This window comes from Balaenoptera physalus (assembly GCF_965194825.1).
Source record: "Balaenoptera physalus genome assembly, chromosome: 14".
Taxonomy (NCBI): Eukaryota; Metazoa; Chordata; class Mammalia; order Artiodactyla; family Balaenopteridae; genus Balaenoptera; species Balaenoptera physalus.
In genome coordinates, this window is record NC_138893.1 from 29,590,008 (window position 1) to 29,616,619 (window position 26,612).

The 26,612-nt window shown below is 49.1% G+C and overlaps 2 protein-coding genes across 9 annotated transcripts in view; one reads left to right on the forward strand and one right to left on the reverse strand.

Annotated features, from left to right (window-relative positions):
* Positions 1-18,744: 18,744 nt before the first annotated feature.
* On the reverse strand, positions 18,745-25,641 carry LOC309642100 (uncharacterized protein). Of its 2 annotated transcripts, none has more exons than XR_014252973.1 (4): positions 25,243-25,641; positions 24,106-24,200; positions 23,230-23,581; positions 18,745-22,160 (listed from the first exon to the last, which is right to left on the reverse strand). XR_014252973.1 is itself a non-coding variant. In XM_082423077.1 (4 exons), the coding sequence occupies exons 1-4, from the start codon at positions 25,340-25,342 to the stop codon at positions 22,157-22,159; spliced, it is 306 nt and encodes a 101-aa protein (XP_082279203.1). In that variant the 5' UTR covers positions 25,343-25,641; the 3' UTR covers positions 18,745-22,156. The 2 variants fall into 2 exon arrangements, 1 of the variants encoding a protein (XP_082279203.1); XM_082423077.1 differs by having other exon boundaries at positions 23,230-23,336.
* The window catches only part of CTBP2 (C-terminal binding protein 2), a 164,471-nt gene continuing 161,939 nt past the window's right edge, over positions 24,081-26,612 (forward strand). For 5 of the 7 annotated variants that reach the window (XM_082423064.1, XM_082423063.1, XM_082423060.1 and 2 more), the window contains exon 1: positions 25,053-25,192. The gene's annotated coding sequence lies outside the window, so the exon portion shown is untranslated. Of the gene's footprint in view, positions 24,308-24,981; positions 25,193-26,612 lie in introns of those variants that run through there. The other 2 variants (XM_082423066.1, XM_082423061.1) reach the window with 2 other exon arrangements.

Sequence of the window (26,612 nt, forward strand, 5' to 3'; positions counted from 1 at the left end):
TGTGACCCCTTCCTTCCTCCCCGAGCCAAGCTCTTGCCTCCTCGGACTCTCTGCCTGTGAGCAGCTCTGACTGCCCGCCTGGGCTGGAAACCCCTCAGAACAGGGCTGGTGACAGTCCTTTCTGCACCCCTGACACATGGCACACATTCCATCCGTGTTTGGGGCATGAACAAATGAATGGCAAGATGAACAAGGAAGGAGTTTGGGTCCTCGCACTTGCATAAGAGTCCACCTGGAAATCTCCCTTAGAACACACCTGTGGGGACACAGAAGCAGGAGTCACTGCCAGGGTTGTCCCGACGAGTAGGAGGAAAGAGCAGTCGGAGAGCCACAAGTTCATTCCTCCAGTGTGGGGTCCAGGGGGTGCTCTTTGTTTCCCCAGCAAAGGGGAAGGCAGCGCCCTCGCCCCTGGGGGGCGCTCATCCCCGCAGGAGAGATTCCTGCAAGCAATCCAAACTTCCCTGAGATCCCACTGTACTGCGTGCTAAAGGGGCTGCCATGGCGGCTAGGATGGACCCACAGTCTCCTGGGGGAGAGGAAGCAGGCAGAACCTCAGAAGGTGTAGATGGAGGAGGGGAGCATCCAGACAGAAGGCAGGAGCACGGGCTCGGAGGAGGGAAGAGATGACCGATGAGGCCAGAAGGTGTTACACTGTGGATGGCCTGGAATGTGTGTGAGGAACTTGTACTGAGCTTGGTGGCACTGAACTGGGGAAGTCACTGAAGAATCCAGGGGAGGAGAGCAGCCCGCGCTGGAGGGCTTCAGTGCTAGCAGAGGAATTTGGACTGACTTCGATAGTTAGGGATCAGCAAACGCTTGGCATTCTGTTTGTGCTGTATTCCACCTTGAAACCCTGTCAGTCCTTCCAAATTCCACTCAGATGCCCCAGCCCCTGAGAAGCCTTTTGCCCTTCCGGGACGGGGGGGGGGGGGGCGCCCCTCTAGGAGTGTCTCAGGGCCTTTGGGTTATCGCACTGCTCTCCTGTGTTTTCGCCTCTGGACACAGGCTCCTTGGGAGGAAGGAATCCCTTCCTCACTTTCTATCCCCTGGGCCAACCAGTGCTTGGTGAGGCTTAGACATTTCTGATAGCAAATGTGGAAAAGAGTGCAGTCAAGGAGGGTGGCATTCCTCTGACTGCCTGCAGCCCAGCTGCAAGGGCAGAACAAGTTTTACAAAGTCGAATGCTTTATCCAGGCTATTTTCATATTATTTCTGGAAAATGAACCCCCTTTGAGGGCACAAACATTTTGTGCCCGGGGTCTCTGGTTAAAGAGATTTACATTCCTTTATTAGATTTCCTTCTTCACAATCCCTCAGTATGCTGCACCATCGTCTTCCAGGGCTACTGTGGGGTCCCGAGGGCTGCCGATCATCTAGAAGCCCCTGGAAACTAGCCACTGAGGGAACCATTCGCCATGTTTCTTGTTTGCAGTTTCAGGGCACTGGGAAGGCTTAATGAATCCTGGGTATGGGTTCAAGTGCAAAATGGGGTCAGCCACTTACAAAAGCCTGATGTTCTGTGATGTCCTGCCGTTCACCAGACACACAGGACACACCTTTGAGATGGCAGGCCCTGGACAGAATGCTCTAGATACAGAGACGGGTGAGACAGAATCTCTCCCCAGAGGCTTCCAGGCTTGCGGGGAGAATTCCAAAGCAATAGGAGCAGTGCTGTTGGGAGGCCGGGAAGCCCCAGGCAGGAAGCACCCACCTCTGCCCAAGGAGGCAGGCAAGCTTCTCAGGGGAGATGTGCTCTGAAACGGGTTCCATAAGATGAGACACAGTGGGTGTGTGTGTGTGTGTGTGTGTGTGTGTGTGTGTCAGAGAGAGACAGAGGGAGAGGTCTGAGCTCATGAAAAACAGGAATCAGTGGTTTTTCCAACCCTCCTTCTCTTTGCCAACGGCACCATGGTTGGCTGCTGGTCTGTAGAACTTTCTTTCCTCAGTTGCTGTCTGCTTTCCCACAAAACAAAGTAGAGAAAGGAGAGCCCACAAGGAACCTTTGGTCCATGAATAAGAGACAACCACAATTTGCTGATGCTTCTAACTCCCTGTGTTGCCACCAGGACCTTAACCGGGAGGATTAAGAACAAACCCAAGGCTCAGGGCACTCTGTCTGCAAGACAAGGTTTGCTTCTGTGCACACACCTTGGAAAGGGAGTCGGATCAGAAAAGTTCACAAATCAAACCCAGCCTCCTAGGCCTTCAAGTGAGACTGTGGGAAGGCTCCTCCAGAGCTCCCAAGCCCCCCACCATCCCTCCCAGTGCACCCCCAGCTCCCCTTCTGGGACAGCTCAGTGTACCAGGGTTACATGGACAGAGGTTGCACTCAGGAGGGTAAGTCACACCTGGTCCCAAGGACCAGCGACAGCAGGTTATCAGAGGCCCCCTCCAGCCCAATGAAGGGGCGCTGCAGAGGTGTGAGCCAAGGAGCCCAGATGGCCCATTGTTCACATGGGCAGAGCAAAGGAGGCCTCCCTGTCACGGGTGGACGCCACTTGTATGTGGCAAAGCCCTAGCCTGCGTGACACAGCTCAGATCCATGCCTCTCCCTGTCTGACCCTCAACATCTCAGTTTTTAGTCTCTGTTGGAAGTCCTGCCTCATTAAGAGGCTTCCTGCTTCCTGTGATACTGGCCTTTTGGGCAGAATTCGCAATTAGAATATTGACGTGGTACTCTGTTAACTGCAAAAATTGTGATTCTTAGATTGAGTTAATTGCTAATATCTGTATGCAGTATTGCCCCAAGATACTTTACATAACAGTAAATAAACTTCCCATCTGAATTCAGAGACGTGACCGGAGGTTTGATAAATACCTAATTATATTTACGGAAAGCCAGGGTCCTCTTGGCTTCCTTCTCCAGCACCCTCTCAACCCACTCTTCAGAAATCAGCAGCTGCCATGGTAGGTAAGCCACGGAGATTCTTTCCCATTCTTTCTCAGAAAATAGCCCAAACCACCAAACATATCCATCAAGATTCTTGGCACTACTCCTGGCTAGAAACGGCTCAGTGAAAAAAAGTAGGACATTGCAAATGGTTTTCATTGGTCATGAGACGGATTGCCACACACTGACAGCGGGAGTGGATATTATTGGTATAAGCCATTTGGAAAGTGTTTTGGTAATAGGAGTCCGAGCCTTAAAAATGTCTAAACTTGGTTTCATAAAGTATATCTCTGTACAGTGGCATACTGTGCAGCCAAAAAAAATTATATAGTCCTCTATTAAATTATTAGAAAGATGTTCATGCTATGTTAAGGGAAAATAAGTTAGAGATGAACATGTATAGTTATTACATATATATTTTTATATATATGCACATAAGGAAAGATCTGGAAGGAATGTTAACAGTAGTTATTTGTGATGAATTTGCCTGGTAATTTTCATTTCTTTATATCTTTTTTTAATCTAAATCATTTACATTGAGTGAGTATATCTTTTACGATTATGAAAAAAGCCATTTTATCTTGAAAAAAGAAAGGAAAAATATGCAAACAACATGAAATAAAATTTGACCGCCCCCCCCAAAAAAGCTGAAAAATGTGCATGCCTTTGACCTAGTGGTTTCACTTTTGGAATCAGTCCTAAGGAAATAATCTGAAGTGCACACAAAGCTGAATGGCACAAAAATATTAATTGCAGCAGTATTAATATTAGTAAAATTGCCAACAATCTCAATGGCAACCAAAGGAATAATTTATGGCACAGTCACAGAATGGGATATTTTTATACCATTTTGGAGATTTTTGAAGACTTTGTATTAACATGAGAAATATGCTTATGTCATAGTAGTAAGTGAAAAGCAAGATGAAAATAACCAAATTTGCCCTAAGAATGAAGAACCGTTTAGAAAAATGCAAAATCAACTTGATAAAGCAAATTAAATCCCTAGACAAGTTGAAAACAGACGGCTCCCTGTCTCAGATTTCCTCCAAAATGATCACAGCAAATGTTGCCAGAGCCTGAAATTCTTGTGATGTCTTTAATGGGCTCGTGATTGTTTGTTCCTTTACAGGTAAAGCCGGGGTGACACTGTGTTGGTACAGTGAACGGCCTCTCAAGTGTGCTGACGATGCCGTTGTGAGTGAATAATACAAAATGCTTCTCCGCGCACTTGGGCAGCACTCCAAACCCCAAACGCCTTCTTTGTCAAAACAGAAACATCACCCTGAGTTTTTTGCTGCTGAATGAAGTCTAGATTCTGGAAATGGACAGTTGCACCCAATTATAGGAGAATGCTCCCACTGGGCGCCCTCTTCAGTGGGAGACTTGCAGCTTAATTCACTTGGGGGGTCAGGTCCTTCCCTCTGGTCCCCACTCCTCTGAGGACAGGCCCTTGAGGAGGTGCCACTGTCCAGTCCCTGCCCACTTGGGCTGTCACCTCACTTCCATGCCTCTGTGCGTGGGAGGCACCACCGCACACGCTGGCACTGACAGAACGGACAGTGCCAGCCATGGGAGTTTCTAAACCTGCACTGTTGGCAGTTGCTTTTTTTTTTTTTAAGATTTATTTACTATTTATTTAATCTATTTAATTTATTTTTGGCTGCATCGGGCCTTAGTTGAGGTACGGGGGATTTTTCGTTGCGGCGCGTGGGCTTCTCTCTCTAGTTGTGGCACACAGGCTTCAGGGCGCATGGGCTCTGTAGTTTGCGGCACGCGGGCTCTCTCGTTGAGGCGCGCGAGCTCAGTAGTTGTGGTGCGCAGGCTTAGTTAGTTGCCCCTCGGCATGCGGGATCTTAGTTCCCCCACCAGGGATCGAACCCACATCCCCTGCAGTGGAAGGTGAAGTCTTAACCACTGGACCACCAGGGAAGTCCCGGCAGTTGCTTCTTATATTTACTCTCTTTGAAGCCATGACTCTGAAAAGACATCTGGAGGGTTTGGATTGGAAAAGAAGATGATACTGACTACACTCTGCTTTGCCTTCATTATTCTTTTTTTTAAATTTTTTAAAATTAATAGCTACTTTATTTATTTATTTATTTATTTATTTATTTATATATTTATATATTTATAGCTGTGTTGGGTCTTCGTTTCGTGCGAGGGCTTTAGTTGCGGCAAGCAGGGGTCACTCTTCATCGCGGTGCGTGGGCCTCTCACTATCGCGGCCTCTCTTGTTGCGGAGCACAGGCTCCAGAGGCGCAGGCTCAGCAGTTGTGGCTCACGGGCTTAGTTGCTCCGCGGCATGTGGGATCTTCCCAGACCAGGGCTCGAACCCGTGTCCCCTGCATTGGCAGGCCGATTCTCAACCACTGCGCCACCAGGGAAGCCCCATTATTCTTTTTAATTATAAAACTAATGTGTACCTTTTTTCTATAGAAAAGTATAAAAAGTACATAAAGTAGACAATGAAAGCCGCTTCTCCACCCGCCCAGTCTCAGCCCCAGAGTGTGACATAATCCTTTTGGGAATTCATTCTTACTCTTCTTTATAAACATTGCTTATTTCTGATTATAAAAGTGGTGCATGCCCACCTCAGGGAATAGAGAGAAACACACAGAAATACATAAAAGTCAACTCAAATCCTGATGCCCCAAAGATGACCCCTGTTCACATTTTGGTATGTATCTTCTAGTCTTTATTCTATGCATATATGCCTAAATTATTGCAAAATTGGGATCACGCTATAGTTCTAAGTTCTAAGGTGAATTTTTAACTTAATATGTCATGACCACTTTCCGATGCCACTAACTATTCTTTTATGACAAAATTCTTGTTGGCTACAGAGTATTCCATTGGGTGATTTATGATCATTTGTTCATCCAGTCCCCTATCGCGGAATATTTAAGTTGCTTCTGTTTTTTCATGTTGTACGTCACACTGTGACAAACTATGTGTGCAGAAGTCCTCGGGAGCTTCTCAGGATACATTTCCAGAAATGGAATTCTTTGGAGGAGGCTAGAAACATTTTTGAGACTTTTAAATCTTTTTTATTTTATTTCTTCTTGTACTTACAAACACATAACATTGATTTCTTTTGTTTGTTTGTTTTTTGGCTGCGCTGGGTCTTCGTTGCTGCATGTGGGCTCTCTCTATTTGGAGTGAGCAGGGGCTTCTCTTTGCGGTGGCTTCTCTTCTTGCAGAGCACGGGGTCTAGGCGCACAGGCTTCGGTAGTTGTGGCACGAGGGCTCAGTAGTTGTGGCTCATGGGCTCTAGAGCGCAGGCTCAGTAGTTGTGGCGCACGGGCTTAGTTGCTCCGCGGCATGTGGGATCTTCCTGGACCAGGGATCACAGTCGCGTCCCCTGCATTGGCAGGCAGATTCTTATCCACTGTGCCACCAGGGAAGTCCCAAACACATAACATTTAATTTACATGGTTTAAATTAACCATCTCAAACATTTCTGTGTCCAGTTCAGGAAAGTATATTCACATTGTTGTGCAACAAATCTCTAGAACATTTTCATCTGGCAGAACTGAAAACTCTGTGCCCACTAAACACTATTTCCTCCTTCCCCTCCCCCCACCCCCCCAGCCCTTGGCAACCCTCTTTTGACTTAGTGTTTTATGATTTTGACTACCTTAGAGATTTCAAATGAGTGGAACCATATGACATTTGTCCTTTCATGACTAGTTTGTCTCACAGAGCATAATGTCCTCAAGGTTCATCCATGTTGCAGCGTGTGTCAAAATTTCCTTCCTTTTTAAGGCTGAATAATATTCCATTGTAAGTATATACCACATCTTGTTTATCCATTCATCCATCATCCATCAGTGGACACTTGGGTTGTTTCCACCTCTTGGCTACTGTGAACAATGCTGCTATGAACATGGGTGTACAAATATATCTTCAAGGTCCTGCTTTCAATTCTTTTTTTTTTTTTAACTTTTGAATTTTATTTATTTTTTTATACAGCAGGTTCTTATTAGTCATCAATTTTATACAGCTGCTTTCAATTCTTTTGTGTTAAATACCAAGAAGTGGAATTGCTGGATCATAATTTTTAAATTTTTTTGAGGAACCTCCACACTGTGTTCCATAGTGGCTGCATCATTTTACATTCCCACCAACAAAGCAAAGCACAGGGGTTCCAATTTCCTGACATCCTCACCAATACTTGTTTTCTGTTCTTTCAAAAGTGGCCATCCTAATGAGCATCAGGCAGTAGGTCATTGTGGTTTTGATTTGCATTTTTCTAATGTTGAGATGTTGAGAATCTTTTCATATGCTGGTTGGTCATTTTTTGAGACTTTAATACATATTACTAAAACTTCCTCCAGAAAGTGAGGCCAGTTGAAACTCCCACCAGCAATGTGAGAGCAGTTTTCCTTGCTTCTTCTAGACAACGTTCTATGCCCCTCAGGTTTTAAACATTCCCCAAATGATGTAGGTGAAATACTAAGCAAGCCGTTCACATTTGCCTTGTGATGGTAGCAACCAAATGCTATCTTTGAAGATAAAATTTCCTTGATCTGGGCAATGCTGACCTCAATTTTCTGCTACCCGTAACACTGGGATCCAAGTCTTTGTTTTGTAGGGCTTTCAGGATCGTTTTCTTGTTCTAAACAGTTGCATTGCTCCTGAGTTTTATCGTTACGATTTAAATGGCCCTTGGATTTGGGGCATTTTGAGCATTCACACCAAAGATTGCTCCAGAAAGAGGCCCTCAGGTTTGAGTGACAAGCTTAAGCAAATTTTGCCTAGTTATTCTTGGTCCTCCACCCCGGGGCCCATTGTCTTGCTCTGTTATTCCTGCCAACTCCTCCATAGTTCAGTAAAAATCAAAGCCTTAAGTAATAGGAGGTTATTTACAAATGGTATTCTTTTTTTTTTTTTTAAGTAGAGCGGTTCCTTGTTAATAAATGAACTTTACTGAAAACTCTTTAGAGAATCCTCATGAGTAGCAGAGGCTGGACAGTCTGTTCCCAGCTGCCAGTGGTGACAAGATGAAAAAGAAAATGGCTCTCTGTTGGCTACTACTGTTCCTCCCAAGGAACCCTCTTTTGCAAATTAGAGTTTTGCACATTTCCCAAGTGCATCTTCATGTGAACGTAGAAGTTACAACCACTTTTCAGTCTGGCCGTTCACTAGGAGCTCTGTCCATACCCACCTGAGCCGAGTGAGTGAAGCTACTTCCAGAATGTGGCCAAGTACCAGGCTTTCCCTGATGGGCATTTCCAGAAATGGCAGGGTTGGAGGGTGTAAGACCCCCCCAAGAGTTCTTAAAATCGCTCAGTGACTTGGTAGCAGGCAAGGGCTGTAAGGAAAAGCCAATCACCAATTTCCATGTTACCAGCAAACCTATCATGTATTTATTTGTCCCAACTCATCATGAAAAAATACGTGAGTCATTTTATGGAAATTCATACAAAATATAAACACTGCACAAGGACTCTGGGCATCAGAGTCCCACCAGAAGACAAAGGCACACTCCAAATAGGATCATCTGAGGAGGGTTAATTTTTTTAAATGTGGGTGCAGGGAAACCCCACCAGCTAGTGCAGCAAACTGGGGCTAGCAGAAGCAGAGCTGTTATCACCTCTAGGCCCAAAGGGTGGGGAAAGGAAGAAGTTACTAGAACACAGAAAGAAAGATGTGTAGAGTGTCACAGGGAACCTTGAAAGGAATGAAGTACTGATACAGGCTACTACAGGGAGGAACCTTGAAAACCTTATGCCACGTGAAAGAAGCCAGACCAAAGGCCACTTGTTATATTACTCCATTTATAGGAAATGTCCAGAATAGGCAAATCCATAGACACAAAAAGTAGATTAGTGGCTACCTAGGGCTGGGGGGCTGGGGGAAGGGAGGAATAAAGAGTGACTGCTAATGGGTTCCAGGTTTCTTTTTTGGGGTGATGAAAGTGTCCTGGAATTAGATAGGGGTGATCATTGCACAACCTTACAACTATACTATAAGCCACTGAAATGGTACTTTTTACAGATGGTGACATTTATGGTATGTGAATCATGTCTCAATAAATATTTAAAAGCAGGGCAGGAGTGTGGCCTTAGGTGAAAGGCAGTCAGCCCAAGGCAACTGGGTAAGGGTGGAGGGAGGAAGGAGGGGAGGGAAGGGAGACAAGGGGACAAATACACTGACCTCCCTTTCCTCCCTCCCTCTGGTTGACTATGGCTCCCCATTGGACAAACCCAACTAGAAGTCAGTGAGTGAGCAAATATTGGCGTAGTCTATACTGGTCAGCCTCCAAGACAGACAGCTAGGTGGGAAAGGATGCAGGGTGGATCTGGAGGGCAAGTGGGAGTCCTCTGGAACACCAGAATAAGAGGAAAATAAGAATCTGTAAATGAAATGAGGCTAGGACTAATTTGAGTATATAAAATATGTCCTGTAAGATACTCCCTCATTGCTAGAGTTAGTACAGACTTGGGGTATGAGTTTCCCAGCAACTAGCACAGAAAGGGAAATCTACCAGAAAGGAGATGTGGGGTGTCCATTAGGTAAAAAGAAGCTCAAGAGGAAGACATTCCACTGAAGGATGGGCACCATGTATGCTCTATGTTTACTAGGTTGCTGTGACAGTGTGGGAAAGATGCAAAAGGAAAGTGGGCAAAGAATTTGCTGCTCTTCTCTGCCAGCTCAAGAGTCATAAAGACTTCCCTCCCTACACTCAGCTGGTCAGTTGCTGCTCCTTTTAAAAGTCTTCTCAACACCACAAAATCACAGAATACCATGCTGCACTAGAAGACAGTCCAGTGCACTGTCCTGGGCTCGGTCCTGGGGTCAGACCACTTGAGTGTAAACCCCTGTTCCAACAGTTAATACTCTATGACCTGTAGAAATGGACTTAATCACCCTATGCCTTAGTTTCTTAGCCTCTAAAATGGGAATAATTAAAATCCACACTGCATAGGGTTGTTGTAAAAAAGTATATGAAATCTTGCATGACACACAGTAAGGGCTTAATAAATGTCTAGGTTGACTCTTGACTGTAAGGATGATATGAGTTGACAAGCCCTGCACCACTATCTCATTTCATTTGCTCATTTTCATAGAAAAGGAAAAGGAGGCCCAGAGGGACATGATCTATCCAAAATCACATGATCAGAAAGAAGACAAAGTCAAGAAAAGAACCCAGCTTCCAGTCTCACCGTGCCACGGTCATTCTCAGCAGTGGCTCCTGTGTTTGTATTTTGCCTGGGAACAGTCTCTGGGCAGCCCATTTGGACTAGAGAAAGCAAAAACCTCAGAACCCAGGTTGTGCTGTGCGTGTAGTAGGCATTCAATAAATGCTCCTACGAACTCTTTGAGGGCAGGGTCTGTGCCCAAACCTTCCTTGTCTCCCTGGAGCCTGACATAGGAGCCTGGCATAAATTAAGTGCTTAATAAATATTTTACATGTATTAATTATTAACATCTGAGACTATTTATAAACAGTTATGTGGGAAAAGCCCAGTTGGGATTATGGCCTGTATCAGAGGTTAAATTCTTAGCCCACTTACAAAGAGCCATGTCAAAACACGGCTGCAATCCACCCAGGAAGACTGGCTTCCTCGTAACGACATAAAAGTGAAAATGCCATTTAAGGTGACACGTGAACTGACCCCACAGGTACAAATTATCCTCTGGCCTGAGCTTACTCATTCTGCCGGTTGATCCAAGAAAAAAAACCAAGCCCCCAGGCCAAAGTGTTATGCATTTATTTTAAATAAAATTCCTCTCTCCATCTCTAGTGGGTAGCGTTGTATACATCCAAATGATACGTTAAATTCTAACCTCTGGTACCAACGAATGTGACTTTGCTTGGAAATGGGGTGTTTGCGTATGTAGCCAAGTTAAGATAAGGTCATATTGGATTAGGGTGGGCCCTGACGCCATGACTGATATCCTTATAAGAAAACAGAGATACAGATACAGACACATAGGGAGACTGAGCCAGAGATTGGAGTGATGTATCTACAAGCCAAGGATTGCCAGCAACCACCAGAAGCTGGAAGAGGCAAGGAAGGATCCTCCCCGAGAACCTTCAGAAAGAGCATGGCCCTGCCAATACCATGATTTCAGATTTCTGGCCTCCAGAACTGTGAGAGAGTATTTTCTTGATTTTTTTTTTTTGTTTTTTTTTTTAAATTTTTTTCTTTAAATTAATTTATTTATTAATTATGGCTGTGTTGGGTCTTTGTTTCTGTGAGAGGGCTTTCTCTAGTTGTGGCAAGCGGGGGCCACTCTTCATCGCGGTGTGCGGGCCTCTCACTATCGCGGCCTCTCTTGTTGCGGAGCACAGGCTCCAGACGCGCAGGCTCAGCAATTGCAGCTCACGGGCCCAGCTGCTCCGTGGCATGTGGGATCTTCCCAGACCAGGGCTCGAACCCGTGTCCCCTGCACTGGCAGGCAGACTCTCAACCACTGCGCCACCAGGGAAGCCCTTTCCTGATGTTTTAAGCCACCCAGTTTGTGGTCCATCCCTGTCACACTTGCTCTTACATTTCCTGTCAATTTCTACTGAATGGGAAGCTCTGGATGGGTAAGAGAGGAAGTTATACTAACAGCCACCACTTAGTGACCTCCTATTATGAGCCAGGCTCTGAACCAGATGCTTCCACAATTTTTCTCATTGACTCCTGTCACTAACCCTATGAGCTAAGCACTCACTTATTCGCTCAACACATGTTTATAGACCACCTACTACTGAGACTGTCTTAGCATGAGTTTCCCCAGAAGCAGAACCTCAGACAAGGTTTACTTGGGAGGCGCTCCCAGGAAGCAGGAGCGAGGGTGCAGGGAGTGGGAGTAGAGCAGCAGGAACTCAGTCATCCTGGGAACCCTGAGCGGTGTGCAGAGCACGTTGCAGAATTCTCTGTCCACGGAGCTGGAGTTTGGAGCATTTGCCCCCTGCTCCGGCCCCCACTTATGACCGTCACTCGTGGAAATCCACCCTCACCCCATACACACTTCATTTCTCCTGACCTTCCAGGCTGTACCGCAGTGCAGGTGAAGGCAATTCTTGGTGTTGGAGAAGGCTCAGGGCAGAACATGGAAAGTTGTGCCGCGTGTCTGTGTGTGTCTGTGTGTGTGTGTGTGTGTCTGTGTGTGTGTGTGTGTGTACTGTCAGCGTAGGGGAGCCACGCTTGCGCTCAACCATCCATTCAGCTCATCTGCTATTGAAATCAGAGGCAGGGGAATTCCCTGGCGGTCCAGTGGTTAGGACTCCATGCTTTCACTGCTGGGGGCCTGGGTTCAAGCCCTGGTCGGGGAACTGAGATCCTGCAAGCCGTGTGGCCGAAAAAAAGAAAAGAAATCAGAGGCGGGTCAGCTAGATTTGGGCGAGGGTAGGCGGGAGGGGGTGGGATCAGCTACATAATTTGCAGGACCCAGCGCAAAATGAAAATAAAGGGTGCCTTGTTAATAATTATTAAGAATTTGCAGAGAGCAGCCGCAGAGCATTAAACCAAGCACAGGGCCCTTCTAAGCCCAGGACCTGTGTAACTGCCCATTTTGCAGCCATGATGCTGGCCGCTGGTGGAGAGGGTGGTGGAGAGCCCAGCGGCATTTGCTCTAAGAGCTACTACGTCCCAGGCACCATGTTGAATGCTTCGCAGATGCAATAAGAAGTGGTATTTATTTGTATCATTCCTTATATCAATCACATTAAATATTTCTCTTCAGTGGAAATGAATTTAGACAAATGCACATCCCTTCCCAGCTGAGGAGTCCCTAAGCCCACTAGGTCTACCACCTGCTAGCTGACAGCCTTGAACCCAAACCTGACAACTTCCAATTCATGTGTAAAGGAGTTTAGCCGAACCCTGGGCACTACAGATACATGTTGTTATGGTTTTCCTGATGAGCATCTCCGACATCAGAACATCACAAATTTCTTGTTTAGCTGATATTTAATACAAACACAGCTTTTTCTTCCTTACCCAGTGTAACTCTGCCAGAATGTCACAAATATGTTATAATTTTTTTCCTGTCATCACGAAGACATTCATAGGAAATTTGAAAATGATTTATCAGGTCATTGGGCTTACCCTTTTATAGCTTTATGAACAGTAATTTCTGGGGGCCTCAGAGAGCTGCAGACCTGCCTGATCCAGGCAAATACTGAAGTTACTCTAACTGAGCAGGCTTCAAGTTCCAAAGAAGAGCAGGAAGATGGCTTAGTGTCTGCTCAGAGAGGCCGGCAGAGCTCATAACAACCAGATGGAGTCTGTGAACCTCAGGAGGATCCTGAGGATCCCTCAAAAAAATCTATTAAAAGACTTTTCGAACACTTGGGGAAATTTGAAAACGATCTGGGAATTAAACAGTGCTTCTCAAACTATCTGTGGTGAAGAACCAGTTGTTTGTTTGTTTGTTTTTTCGCTGTGCCACAGATGCTTTTGTAAAATATAATACAAGTGAATTTCTTTTTTTTTAATATTTTTTAAAAATTTATTTATGTATTCTTTTTGGCTGCTTTGGGTCTTCGCTGCTGCGCGTGGCTTTCTCTAGTTGCGGTGAGCTGGGGCTACTCTTCCTTGCGGTGCGCGGGCTTCTCATTGCGGTGGCTTCTCTTGTTGCGGAGCACGGGCACTAGGCATGCGGGCTTCAATAGTTGTGGCGCATGGGCTTAGTTGCTCCGCGGCATGTGGGATCTTCCCGGACCAGGGCACAAACCCGTGTCCCCTGCATTGGCAGGCGAATTCTTAACCACTGAGCCACCAGGGAAGCCCTAAAAGTGAATTTCTTGCAAAATAAAATTAAAATATACAAAAATGTAAGCCCAGATTTTTGATTATTAAACTTAAGAGATCTAAAATGACCCTGTCACATTACTGTGAAAGTTTCTAAAAGCTTGCTCTCACTTTTGGTATTTAGCTTGTTCCTGACCTGTAACAAATAGTCTGCAGGTTGACCCCAGTGGGCTGACCACACACTGGACAGCACTGAACTGGCAGCCCTTGTATTGAGATATGGTTAATATTCATAGGTGTGATAAGATATTAGGGTTCTGTAGTAGAAGATCTTTCTTCTAGGGAGACACATGCTGAAGTATTTAGGGAGGAAACATCAGGATGTCTGCAGCTGACTCTCAAATGGTTCAAGAAAAAAAAGTATCTACGATAGAAAAAGAGAGCGAAAGCAAATGTGACAAAATGTGAACAAATTGTACTAATATTACAGGTGGTGGGCCTGTGGGTATTCATTGTACTAATTTTTTTTTTCTTAGCCATGCTGCAAGGCATGTGAGATCTTAGCTCCCTGACCAGGGATCAAACCCACGCCCCTTGCACTGGAAGTGCGAAGTCTTAACCACTGGACCACCAGGGAAGTCCCTCACTGTACTATTTTTTAAATTTTATTTATTTATTTATTTATTTATTGGCTGCATCGGGTCTTTTGTTGCGTTGCATGGGCTTCTCTCTAGTTGCAGCGCGTGGGCCCCAGGGCACGTGGGCTCTGTAGATGTGGCACGTGGGCTCTGTAGTTGTGGCACGCAGGCTCTCCAGTTGAGGCGCACGAGCTCAGTTGTTGTGGCACACGGGCTTAGTTGCCCTGTGGCATGTGGGATCTTATTTCCCTGACGAGGGATCGAACCCACATCACCTGCTTTGGAAGGCAGATTCTTTACCACTGGACCACCAGGGAAGTCCCCTTCATTGTACTATTAAATCAACTTTTCTATAGATTTGAACAATCTTGAAATGAAAAGTTGGAGCCAGGGAGAAAAACTAGCAGACCACTGCTTTGTTTCTTCCTGGCACAAATTAAATGTGAGGGCAAGTCTCCAGAGATGCACAGACCTGGGGGCCAGATGCACTCACCTGTCCACATCCTGGTGAGCACTGGGCAGGCAGACAGCAGAGCCAGGGAGAGCCTGGGAGGCCCTCAGACCTGCAGTTTCATCCTGGGCTCCCCGGCCTGTCTGCTGAAAGGCTTTGGCAAGCGACCCTAATTTGCAGCCTCAGCATCCTCGTCTGGAATGCAAGGGCTGCCCTAGCTAACATGAAATAATGATGCTTTCCTGGGACAAGTGAGTGTGCCATGAATGGTGGGTACTGGCAAGCCTGGGCTCTCCTGGCCAGCTGACCTGATGAATATGGGCCTTATTTGTAGATTTTCAGGGATGCATGATTTTTTTTTTTTTTTTAAGTACAGAGTTCCCCAGGAAGGAGGAACTCACTGAAATCAGTTCCATTTTTAGGATATTTTGCAGGTGATGGAACTGCAGGCTGCATGACAAGCTTTAGACCCTAAACCCAGTTCTAGTTGGAGCTGAGTAATGCACCCTTTGATGATGGCACTCCTTTCCCTGCGTGCAACAATTCCAGGGGGCTGGCCACCCCCAGTCTCCATCCCCCCCTTGGCCACTCCCAGCAGCTGCTTCACCATGCCCCACCGTGGACTGTGGGCTGAGTAACGTCAGTGGCCTGTATGACTCTGGTGTTGGTCATGATTGCTAACACGTCTGGAGGACTGCAGGTCACAGGCCTGCCCCGCTACAGGAAAACTAACATTAAAATGAACATTCCAAGGGTAGGTCCCCGGGCTGGACATGTGAGGAGGTGTCCTCATAAGAGGCCAGGGGACTTTTTAGACTCATGTTGACTCAGTTTGACTCCATGGGCCACTAATAGAGAATTCTAGGCTTCCCCGTTCTGTGTTCCACTGCACAAGGATTGGGCATGTTTTATCTAGTATTTTAATCATTTTCCCAAAGTAATTGAAGTACAGTGAACTTGGACGTTTGAAGAACCGCCCTGCATTCTAGGTCTGCCACTTGCTGGCTGAGGGACTCTTAAATAGGGCCAGCTGCTAATCTGTCAGGCCCAGTGCAAAATGAAGATGCAAGGTCCTTGTTCAAATTGTTCAGAATTTCAAGACAGCAACTGCAGAGCATGAAACCAAGCCCGAGGCCCTTCTGGGTGTGGGGCCTGTGTGACTACAGGTCTTGCAGCCCGTGGAGCTGGCTCTGCACCTAATCCTCCTTCATTGTCTCACAGACAACTGGGGGGTTTACTCCCTACCTCGAATTATGGTGAGGATTGAATGACCTAATACTTGTGCCAGTGCGGTTTCCCTGTGATCCTCTCTCCTGGGAGGTAGGAACCAGCTCAGGTTAATCTTGTGCCAAGGGTCCAGCCCAGACCAGGCACAGAGCAGGCCCTCCTTCAATGTTTGTTGAGTAGTAGTACCTCAATATGTTTGTTTATTTCCTCCGTATGTTACACTACAGATTCACTCACTTGCATGATCAGCACGCTTGTTTTTGTTTTCCTAGGACTGGAGTCACTGTTTTTCAAAGGATTCAGGCAGTGTGTGTGTGTGTATGTGTGTGTGTGTGTTTAACTAAAAACTAAAAGTGATGGGCTTAAACCCAAATACCAATTAAATCCTGAAACTGAGAGCTTCAGCCACTTCGATTGGTACCCCTCACCGCATAGGGCGTGAGCATAGGAGTTTTAACACGTGTTTGAAGAAGGCCACAGCATCTGCAAAGGCAAAAATGTACTTGCTGATTAGAATTAATTACGAATCACATCATGATTGTATCATAGCCACAACGAGCACAGCTCTTGCACAGAATAGCGCGGCAAAACTCCCCCCTCCATTCAGGACAGCGACTGAGGGCTGCAGATGCTGTGGTTCTGAAGTGAGCTCAACTCTGAGCGGCAGAGACAGGCGAGTGACAATACAGTCGAGTCCGACTCCCAGCAACTCTCGCCGCACAGACCCTTGAAATACTCAAGTGCACACGACTGGTCCATTTTATTGCACAAAACAGTTACAATAAAAGAACCCACTATTATCTAGGGCCACTATCTTTTTTCTACAACCGTTGGTTCCTGGGTTCCTGGAAATGAAACAGGAGAGAGATAGGGAGGGGAGAAGTAAGGCCCTCAGTTAGAAGTCTTTGATTAAGGCAGGGCGGAAGCTGCCGCCCTCCAGCAGTGGGTCAGTCCTGGGGGCCTTTTATAGGCCCCGGGTTCCAGAGACATCAAAGCTGCTCTCAGGGAGGTACGAAGCGGGGAAGGAGTTATGCCTTCCTGTTGAAAGGCTGCTAAACGGGAGAAAATAAGTGCCTTTCAGACTCAGCACTTCACACTGCGGCTATGGATTCCATTTTTTCCACTACTTTTTTAAAAACTTTTTATTTTGAAATAATTCTTAAATGCACAGATAAGTGCATACAACCATCGCCCTGATTCACCAGTTTTTAACATGTGGCACATTCGCTTTATCTACATATTATTTTTTCTGAACTGTTTGTTGCATACATCATTTCCTTTTGCCCCTTTACTTTTTTTTTTTTTTTTACATCTTTATTGGAGTATAATTGCTTTACAATGTTGTGTTCGTTTTAGCTGTACAACGAAGTGAATCAGCTATATGTATACATATATCCCCTCCCTCTTGAGCCTCCCTCCCACCCCCCCTTTACTTTTTTAAGTTATAAAAATAATATAACAGAATGAAGATAAACCTTTGAAGATAACCCCCAATCCTACCTCCCTAATACTATGTTCAATTAAAAATTACTTTATTCTCTTTGCCAGTTTACATATATGACTTTTGCACAGCTCGGATCTCTCTTTTTTAAAATAATTAATTAATTAATTAATTTTTGGCTGCGTTGGGTCTTCGTTGCTGTGCGCGGGCTTTCTCTAGTTGTGGCGAACGGGGGCTACTCTTCGTCGTGGTGCTCGGGCTTCTCACTGCACGTGGCTTCTCTTGTCGCAGAGCACGGGCTCTAGAGCGCACGGGCTTCAGTACTTGTGGCACGCAGGCTCAGGAGTTGTGGCGCACGGGCTTAGTTGCTCCAAGGCATGTGGGATCTTCCCCGACCAGGGCTTGAACCCCTCTCCCCTGCACTGGCAGGCGGATTCTTAACCACTGCGCCACCAGGGAAGCCCCAGCTCAGATCTCTTTGAAATATATTCACGGAGTGATTCATTCATTCATCCAAGAAGTATTTAACCAAGTACCTCTTACAGTCCAGGCCCTACAAAGTGGATCAAACCGTCAGGTAATTTCGTGTTACAAAATGTGATAACTGCTATTGAGGGCAATTCGTGCAGTTCTCTCCGAAGAAAAAGTCCCTTGCCCCAAGTCAGGGATGTTGATAGTGTTGGGGCTTTTGTGGTATTTATTAATAGTTTCCCACCAACTTCCAAAAAAATATTTTAGGTGGTTATATTAAAAACATATATACAACCCTACAGTTAATTAAAAAGTCAACATGGGAATCAGAAACTTCCTCCGACAGTTTCTCAGACCGGCTTCTCCAAATGCAGGAAGCGGTCCTGTGTCATCAGCGCATCATCGTCAAGCAAGAAACATTTTATTGAGCTTCATTTTCCATCATATCTATCATGGAAAATACGATCAAACAACTGGTATTTTGCTGTCCAGATAGAAAACTGTTTTGAAAATATTTAATAGGCCTTCTCAACCAAGACAAACCAGTCCTCTCTCGGAGCAAGTTCACAATCACTTTTCACGGAGGAAGGAAAAAGTTGCTTCCTGGAACCCGACAATAGCTGGTTGGCATCCTTGGACATAACCTTTGACTTCGAGCTTCCTATGAGCCAGGCAGCAAGGAATCATGGTGGTTTACACTTTTTAATTATCTGTTAAAAAGCAAACCCTCAGATCTTCAGGAAAGATGCCATGTACGCATGTGTATATTTATAAACAGTACAGAGCAGAGATGACGGACGTTCCCATGCCCTGAGGGAGAATCCGGACCAGCTCTGGCTGCCTGTCCCCCCGTGTGCGTGCGGGGGGAGGCGGTGCTGAGCCAAGTGACTGGACTGCTGGCCCGTGGGAGGGCTGCTCCCGCCGCACTGTGTGACCTGGATGGAGCCCACGGCTTCTTGGTGCACACAGGAAGTACCTGAAAGCTAAGCGGCGCAGTGCATCCATGGGGGAAGGTGGCCCTGTGGGAGGGGTTGGGGCGGGTCGTGTGTGCTATGGAGGACAAGGCAGCATCTCAAAGGCTCAGCTGCGCCAGGCTTGGTCAGCAGGGAACAGCTGAGTCCACAGGAAAAATGTCCCTGCCCTGTCTGTGCTGAGAGCTATACCCTTGCTCCCATACTGCAGTTCTGGGGCTCCCCTGGGCCAGGCCCCTCCACTGGAGAGAGGACCCCTCCCCCCACAGCGTTGGGGGAAAATGCCCCTTATGCGAATCCCAAACTCGTGTACCCAGAAAGGAGAGAGACTCCTCGAACAAGGGGAGAAATCACTCTGCTAAGGAGTTTGAACTTCAGGCGCCAAAGGAGACCTGTTAACCCAGAAGAAACAGAATCAAGCCAGAAGACGCAAAGTTGCCTTTCACTGGCAACATCAAGCGGGACTGGAGGCTCCCAGGCAAGTAAACTGAGTTCCCAGAATAAAGGAAAAGCCTCTTCTTCTACAGTACATCCCAGGGCAGTGTGTACACTTCAAACTCCTCCCACTTCAGAAGCTTGATTAACAAGATTACCTGAACAAATGAAGTATTCTGGGTGATTGGATTTTTCTATTTAACCAAGATTATCAGGGAAAAAGTGACTACAGATCTTTTACAAGGCAAAAACAAAAACAAAAAAAACCCAAAAAGCAGTGTTAGATGCAACATTTTTGAACTCTTTATATTACTACTTCTTCCTTGATATGAAAGTAATATGTGGAACCCTTATTCTCAGTAACCATTTATTTTCTACTTTCATTATCACAGCTTTTGATTGTTGTTCTGAAATTGATCCTCAGGAGCCTTAAAATCCACCATGCCATACCCATCTTTGTTTTTATTTTTATTTTTTAAATTTTATTTATTTATTTATTTATTTATGGCTGTGTTGGGTCTTCGTTTCTGTGCGAGGGCTTTCTCTAGTTGCGGCAAGTGGGGGCCACTCTTCATCACGGTGCGCGGGCCTCTCACTATCGCGGCCTCTCTTGTTAAGGAGCACAGGCTCCAGACGCGCAGGCTCAGTAATTGTGGCTCACGGGCCTAGTTGCTCCGCAGCATGTGGGATCTTCCCAGACCAGGGCTCGAACCCGTGTGCCCTGCATTGGCAGGCAGATTCTCAACCACTGCGCCACCACGGAAGACCCTGTTTTTATTTTTTTAACCAGTGTCTGACAGCACATTTATTTGGGGGGCTTTCCTTACTTTTTTCCTTTAAAGATTAGATTGAAGGCTTATTATTAAACAAACGAAGAAAGAAAAAACTTTCAAATAAGGAGAAGCTAAAAATACGTTTTAAAAATAACTAATTTTGCCTATTCTGAATCTATACTAATAATGAAGATATGTGTACGTAAACAGAATCAGGCAGATAGGGGTCCAACCCCAGCTCCTCACTCACCAGCAGTGTGACCTTGGGGAAGTCACATGAAGTCTTTGAACCTCACTTTCTCTCATTTGTAAAACGGGGATAATACTAGCATCTCTCTTAAGCGGCTGCTATGAGGATTCAAGATGCATGTCAAGGGCTTAGCCCAGTGCCAGGCACCCTAGTGAGTCATGGACCAACATTTGTTGCTGCTATTATTATTTTTGTGACTCTTCTTTTTTGTGTCTTTCAAAATCCATGTTGGGACACCAGAAATTGAACCTGACCAGTTAAACAGGATTAGATGGGAAGAAGCATGGAGAGTACTGAAAAATGAGCATTTCAGTACTATATTCTATAAAGGTAACTGGCAGAGATAAAAATTAGTAAAAGGTATTTATTCTACAAATTATCTGAAATATATTTTAAAACAAAATGTTTTGTCTTTATCTTAATGTTTTTTTCCTTACTGAAAAATACCTTTAGGGACTTCCCTGGCTGTTCAGTGGTTAAGACTCCGTGCTCTGGTCAGGGAACTAACATCCCAGTTGCTGCACGACTCGGCCAAAAAAAACCCCAAAACCAACCAACCAACAAACAAACCCACCTTTATATATAGTAGTAAGTATAAACTAAGAGGTTTGTGAGACAAAAGCTACTTTGCAACATTTTTTTTTAATATTCATTTATTTATTTATTTGGCTGTGCCGGGTCTTAGTTGCGGCACTCGGGATCTTTAGTTGCAGTATGCGGGCTCTTTTAGTTGTGGCATGTGGGATCTAGTTCCCTGACCAGGGATCGAACCTGGGCCCCCTGCATTGGGAGCGCACAGTCTTAACCACTGGACCACCAGGGAAGTCCCCATTTCTTTTATATTGCAGTAAAATATGCGTAAGATTTACCCTTTTTAGGTGTATGGTTCTGTGGCATTAAGCACATTCACAATTGTTGTGCAAACCATCACCATCATCCATTTCCAGAACTTTTTCATCACTCCAAACAGAAACTCTGTGCCCATTAAACAACTCCCCTTTTTCCCCTCCTCCCTGCCCTTAGTCATCTCTTTCATTTGTCTCCATGAATTTGCTTATTCTAGATACCTCATATGAGTGGAAACTTATATTTATCCTTTTGGTTCTGGTTTTTTTTCACTTAGCATAACGTCCTCAAGGTTTGTTCATGTTTAGCATGTGTTGGAATTTCTCCTTTTTAAAGGCTGAATAATATTCCATTGTGTGTATAGACCACATTTTGTTTATCCATTCATCCTTTGATGGATATTTGGGTTATTTCCACCTTTTGGCTGTTGTTATGAACATTGGTGTACAAATATTTGCTTGAGACTCTGCTTTCCATTATTCTGTGTATATACCTAGAACTGGAATTGATGGTTCATATAGTAAATTCTACATTACTTTTTGAGGAACTACCAAACTGTTTTCCACAGTGTCTGCACCAATTTATATTTATACCAGCAACGCACACGTTTTCTGATTTCTGACATCCTTACCAACCCTTATTCTTTTCTGTTTTTTGGTTTTTATTTTGTTTTGTTTTTTGATAATAGCCATCCCGATGGACATGATGTGGTATCTTTCTGTGGCATTGATTTACATTTCCCTAATAATTAGGGAAATCTCCTGTGCTTGTTGGTCATTTGTATATCTTCCTTTGAGAAATGTCTATTCGAGTCTTTGCTCATTTTAAAATGTAGTTTGAAATAACTCACATGTTGGGGGCAAAATATAGGGTACCAAGTTGAAATGAGAAATAATTTTTGGCTCCGAGGATGACTTTTTTTTTTTTTTTAATAACATTCTCAAAACAAAGGACACAGTATTCTCTAAGGTCAAATTCATAATAGACATGAAAGTTGAACAAGTGATAGGAAAAGCCAGCTGACTTTCAGTGTTTTCTGGGTGAAAAGTCGGCCACTCAGAATCAAAGATCATCTGTGAAATAAGGAAGCAGAAAATCTTTATGGTTACCATAGCTTATGCCTAAGAAACATAGAAAAGCATATAATAGTACCTCAGTAGCCTGGGGGTGGGCGGGGTCAGGGTATAACCGAGAAGTATTTTAGGCGCCATGACTTTGAGGCAAAACTGCTGGGGAGAGGAGAGAGCTGGAGATGCGGGGTCGCCAGAAGACGGAGGTCACTGAGAGTGCGGGTCTGGCAGTTTTTCAACTGAACCGCAGAAGCCACTCGAGAGCCACTCAGCCGGCATGGCCGGGGCCTATTAGTGCCAAGTAGAAAACCAGCTTCGGACATTTTAGTAACCGAATTTTGTGAACTAGCGGGTGTTAAATGCCTAGTCCCGCGCTGCCATCACTTCTAGGAGGTCTTCAGTAGGGTTTTAAAATCTACTGTTGGATGATAAAGCGATCATCCGGAGTCAGGGGCCCCGCAAAGCCGGTCCCGCAGGCTGACCTGGGCGCACTTCAGCAAACGAGCAGTGCGCATTCCTTCCTGCTGTGAGCCGGCGTAGGAGTTTTTAAAATGTTAACAGACCGAGAGGCCTAGAGCAGCGCTCCTTGGGATGCAGAAAAGGGTTCAGAGATTCGGTGGTCCTTTCTCTGGCCCCCAGGCTCCAGCCTGTTTCCTCTGATTCACAGGGTGTGGTGCACTCCGGGTACGTGGGAGGCCAAACCCAGCGATTCGGCTCTGGGAATGGCAGTCCCTGCGGCCTGCAAAGACCGGACCTCACACCCCTCCCCACGCCTTTCCTGCTCAACACCTCAATCTAGTTCGTCACATCTCAATATGGTTTTTAAGCAGATCGAGACTAAGGGCTCGGTTCAGCCCACACAGGGGCCCTCGGAGGACGCGCGGCCGATCTCAGGGACGTGAGATGAGAGTTTGGGGGCTTCTGGGGAGCAGGGAGAAGAGCCCTCCCAGCCCGCAGCCGCTGGCTCCCTTCTGCAGACCGAGTTCCAACGCCGCGGGTCACGGGCATGGAAGTTAGTCTAGCTGCGGCCGGCGCTCCGCCTGGATTCCGGGTTTGGTGTCCAGACACTAACCTTGGGGCGTCGGAGCTGTGCGCAATTCCAGGTCCCCGACTCTGGGGGCCCCCCGGCCGCAGATCGCCTCCGCCCCGCGAGGCCCGGAGCTCCCACCCAAGGCAAGGCTTTAAAAATAGCCCCGACAAGATCCAGGCAAGAGGAAGGAACAATTTTTTTTTTTTTAATGTGTAAAAAATGTTTTGCTTCTGGTAGGGAACACTACCGCTGCAAGTTCCAGCACATAGGGCTCCCTCCGCGCGCACCCACGGCCATCTCCGCCCCTCGGGCCAGGCGCGGGCACTGTCTCCCGGATCCGGATCTGGGGAGCGCAAGTGCCCCCTGTGGTCGGCCCGCGCCTGACCCCACGGGCCTGAGAAGACAGAAGTGGCCGGCGTAGGGGCCCGGGAGGAAGTTGGAGCCGCGGGGCCAGGAAGGGGGCAGGTCGGCGCCGCGGGCCTGGCGGGGGCCCCACTGAGCCAGGGCCACCCCGGGGCGCCGTGCCGAGGCCCGCGCGGGCTCGCGTCCCCCCACGTGGCCGGTCGCCCAGGGCCCCACGTGGAAGGGGCGGAGGAGGAAGGAGGGCGAAGGGAGGGCCGGATTCGCGGCCGCTGCAGATGGACCCCCAGCCCTGCCCGCGAGGCCCCAGCTCTTCGCTAGGGCCTCCCAGGCGGGGCCAGGCCGGGGAGTGCCCGCCGCGCCCGGCCCACTCGCCCGCCCGCCGCGCCTGTGTGCACTTTCGCGGAGCCACTAATCCCCCGAGAGAGGCGATTTGTAGTGAAGAGTATCTGTAGGGGGCGAGGCCGGCCCATGTGGGGTTGTGTCATTGGTTTGCAAAGAGAGACCCCGCCTTTGCCCAAAAAAAAAAGCGAGGAGTGAGCGAGCGGCGACCCTCACCTCGCCTCCCGCCTCGCTCCTGCGCAGCCGGCGGCCACCGGGAGACGCGGCCGCGCCGCTTCTTTCCCTTTCCTTTTCTCTCCGTTTTCCTCCTCCTTCGCCGGAGGAGACAACAAATAAAGAAGAGCAAGTAGCCGGGAGGCGCTCGGCTTCCAGGACGCTCCCTCCCCCGATCCAAGTTGGAATTAGCATCCTCTTGGGGGTGAGCGCGGCGCGGGGCGTGTGCGGGCCGGGGACCCCCAGCGCAGCCCCCTCCCTGCGGCCGGGCGCGGGGCCGGGACCAGGCTGGAGACGTTCGGGAGCCGGGTGGGCGGAGGAAGGGGGTGGGGTGGGTGGGGAAGTAGGAAGAGGCTCGGCGGCAAGGGGAGGAGGAGGAAGGGAAGGGGAGGGGTAGGGTGGGGAGCGGAGATAAGGGGAGGGGACGGGACGGGAGAGGAGGGAGGGGAGAGGGGAGGAGAGAGAGGGGAGGGAGGGGAGAGAGGGGAGGGGAGAGAGGGGAGGGGAGGGAGGGGAGAGGGGAGGGGAAGGGAGGGGAGAGGGGAGGGGAAGGGAGGGGAGAGGGGAGGGGAAGGGAGGGGAGAGGAGAGAGGAGACGGGGGAGGGGGGAGAGGAGGGGAGGGGAGAGGAGGGAGGGGGGAGGGGAGAGGAGGGAGGGGAGGGAGGGGAGAGGGGGGAGGGAGGGGAGAGGAGGGAGGGGAGGGAGGGGAGAGGGGGGAGGGAGGGGAGAGGAGGGAGGGGAGGGAGGGGAGAGGAGGGAGGGAAGAGGAGGGAGGGGAGGGAAGAGGAGGGAGGGGAAGGGAGGGGAGGGAGGGGAGGGGAGGGGGAGAGATTAAGTTTTTGTGTGTGTGTGTCCTTGTGTGCGTGTGTCATTTTAAGGTGGCCCGGGAGCGGCCCAGAGGAACTGGCAGCGGCCGGAGGAGCGAGGGACGGAGCCGGGAGCCATGCCGCGCTGAGGGGGGGCCGCACAGCCGCCGCCACCGCCGCCACCGCCGCCGGGTGGGGTGGGAGGGGCGGGAGCCGCCGCCGCTGCTGCCGCCGCCTCCCGGGTGGGCGCCCTTCGCCGTGGACGCCGGCGGCCCGGGACGAGGTAAGGGGGGCCCCGGGGGAGGGCTGGGGCCGCCGCCGCCCCCGCCTCACCTGCGGCCGCGGGCCGGGGGCGCCGCGCCCGCGCCTCACTGCGCCACTGGGGGGGGAGGAGGAGGAGGGCGAAGGACACCAAGCCGGCATCCGAGGACATCTTTGGTCTGCGTCCCCGGCCCGGTGTCCCCGCTCGGCGCTCGGGAGTGGGCGCCGGCCTGGGGTCCCTGCCTGCTGCCCTCCGCCGCCGATCGTGCCCGCTGGCCGCCGTTAGCGCCAGGATTTTTGTTGTTGTGATGAGAGTTGATGAATGCGAAGTAGGCGGTCACCTTCCTTCCCATCAGGATTGGCAAAAAAAAAAAAAAGAAACCCCGAGCACGGCGGCGTCCGGAGGGCAGCGGCGGCGGCGGCGTCTCGGCGACGGTTTCCTAGGCGCCCCCGGCTCCTGTTCCCGGAGGCCGGTGGGTGCGCGCGCGGGGGCCGCCCGCGACCCAGGCCGAGCGCGCGGCGCGCCGCGGGGACAATACGGCCGGATTCCCTGGAACCGGGAGTCCGAGCGCGTGGGGCCTTGCGCCTGCGGGGCGGGGGAGGGGAGCGGGGGTCCGCTGGGAAACCGGGGCGCGCGCGGCTCCGGGTCCCCAGGGAAGCGGCCCCTGCTGGCAGGGGATCCCGCGCGGCGCCCCGGGAGCGCAAGTGAAAGACGGGAAAGGATGCGAAGTGGAACCCTTTTGTTTTGCCGGCCCCGCATTGTTGGCTCCTCCGGGCAGTCGGGCCACATCTGCCGCCGCCGCCACCACTGCCGCGGCGGGCTCGGCCCGCCAAAGTCGCAGCGGGGCGGGGGCCCGGGGCGAGCCGGGCGGCGGGCGCGGGCGGGGGCCGAGCTGGCTGGGCATTTCCTCTGCCCGGCCGCGCTCCCGCCGGCACCACTTCCTCCTCACGCGCCGCCGCCGCCGCCGCCGCCGCGAACCCGGCCCGCCCGCCTCCCCCGCCCTGGCCGCACTTTTCGGGTGGGGCGAACCAAAAAGAAAAAGTTTCGCAGGAGGGGCTGGCGAGGGCGCGACCCGGGCGGCGGGGACTCGGCGCGGCGCAGAGGCAGCCGGGCGGCCGCTGTCGCCTCTTCCTCCTTGTCCTCCGCGGCGCCGGACGGACCCGCGCGGCCGAGGGGAAGCGCCTTTCTTTCTCTACCTCGCGCTCTTCCCAACGACCCGGGGCAAGTTGGGCAGAGGCGCGCGGGTGCCGGGGCGTGCAGGGCCTTTCACCAGCCGGAGGCCCGCGGTGTGGCCGGTCGCCCGCAGCCCACGCAGCGCCCAGGTGCCGGGAGGCCGCGGGCCGGGGAGCTCTGCGCGGTCACCGCCGGCCACGGCGAGACACACACGCGCACACACTCCCTTCGGTGGCTCGCTTTCCGCCGCCGCGGATGGTCACGGACA

Bases quoted from the DNA above. Each gene is read 5' to 3' on its own strand.
- LOC309642100 (XM_082423077.1), bottom strand. From the start codon at position 25,342: ATGTCCTCGGATGCCGGCTTGGTGTCCTTCGCCCTCCTCCTCCTCCCC. The intron at 24,201-25,242 runs GTGAGGCGGGGG...CCTCCGGCGAAG, and splicing joins CCCCCGGCCCGCGGCCGCAG to GAGGAGGAAAACGGAGAGAA. The intron at 23,337-24,105 runs GTGAGGGTCGCC...CTATTTTTAAAG, and splicing joins GGAGCGAGGCGGGAGGCGAG to CCTTGCCTTGGGTGGGAGCT.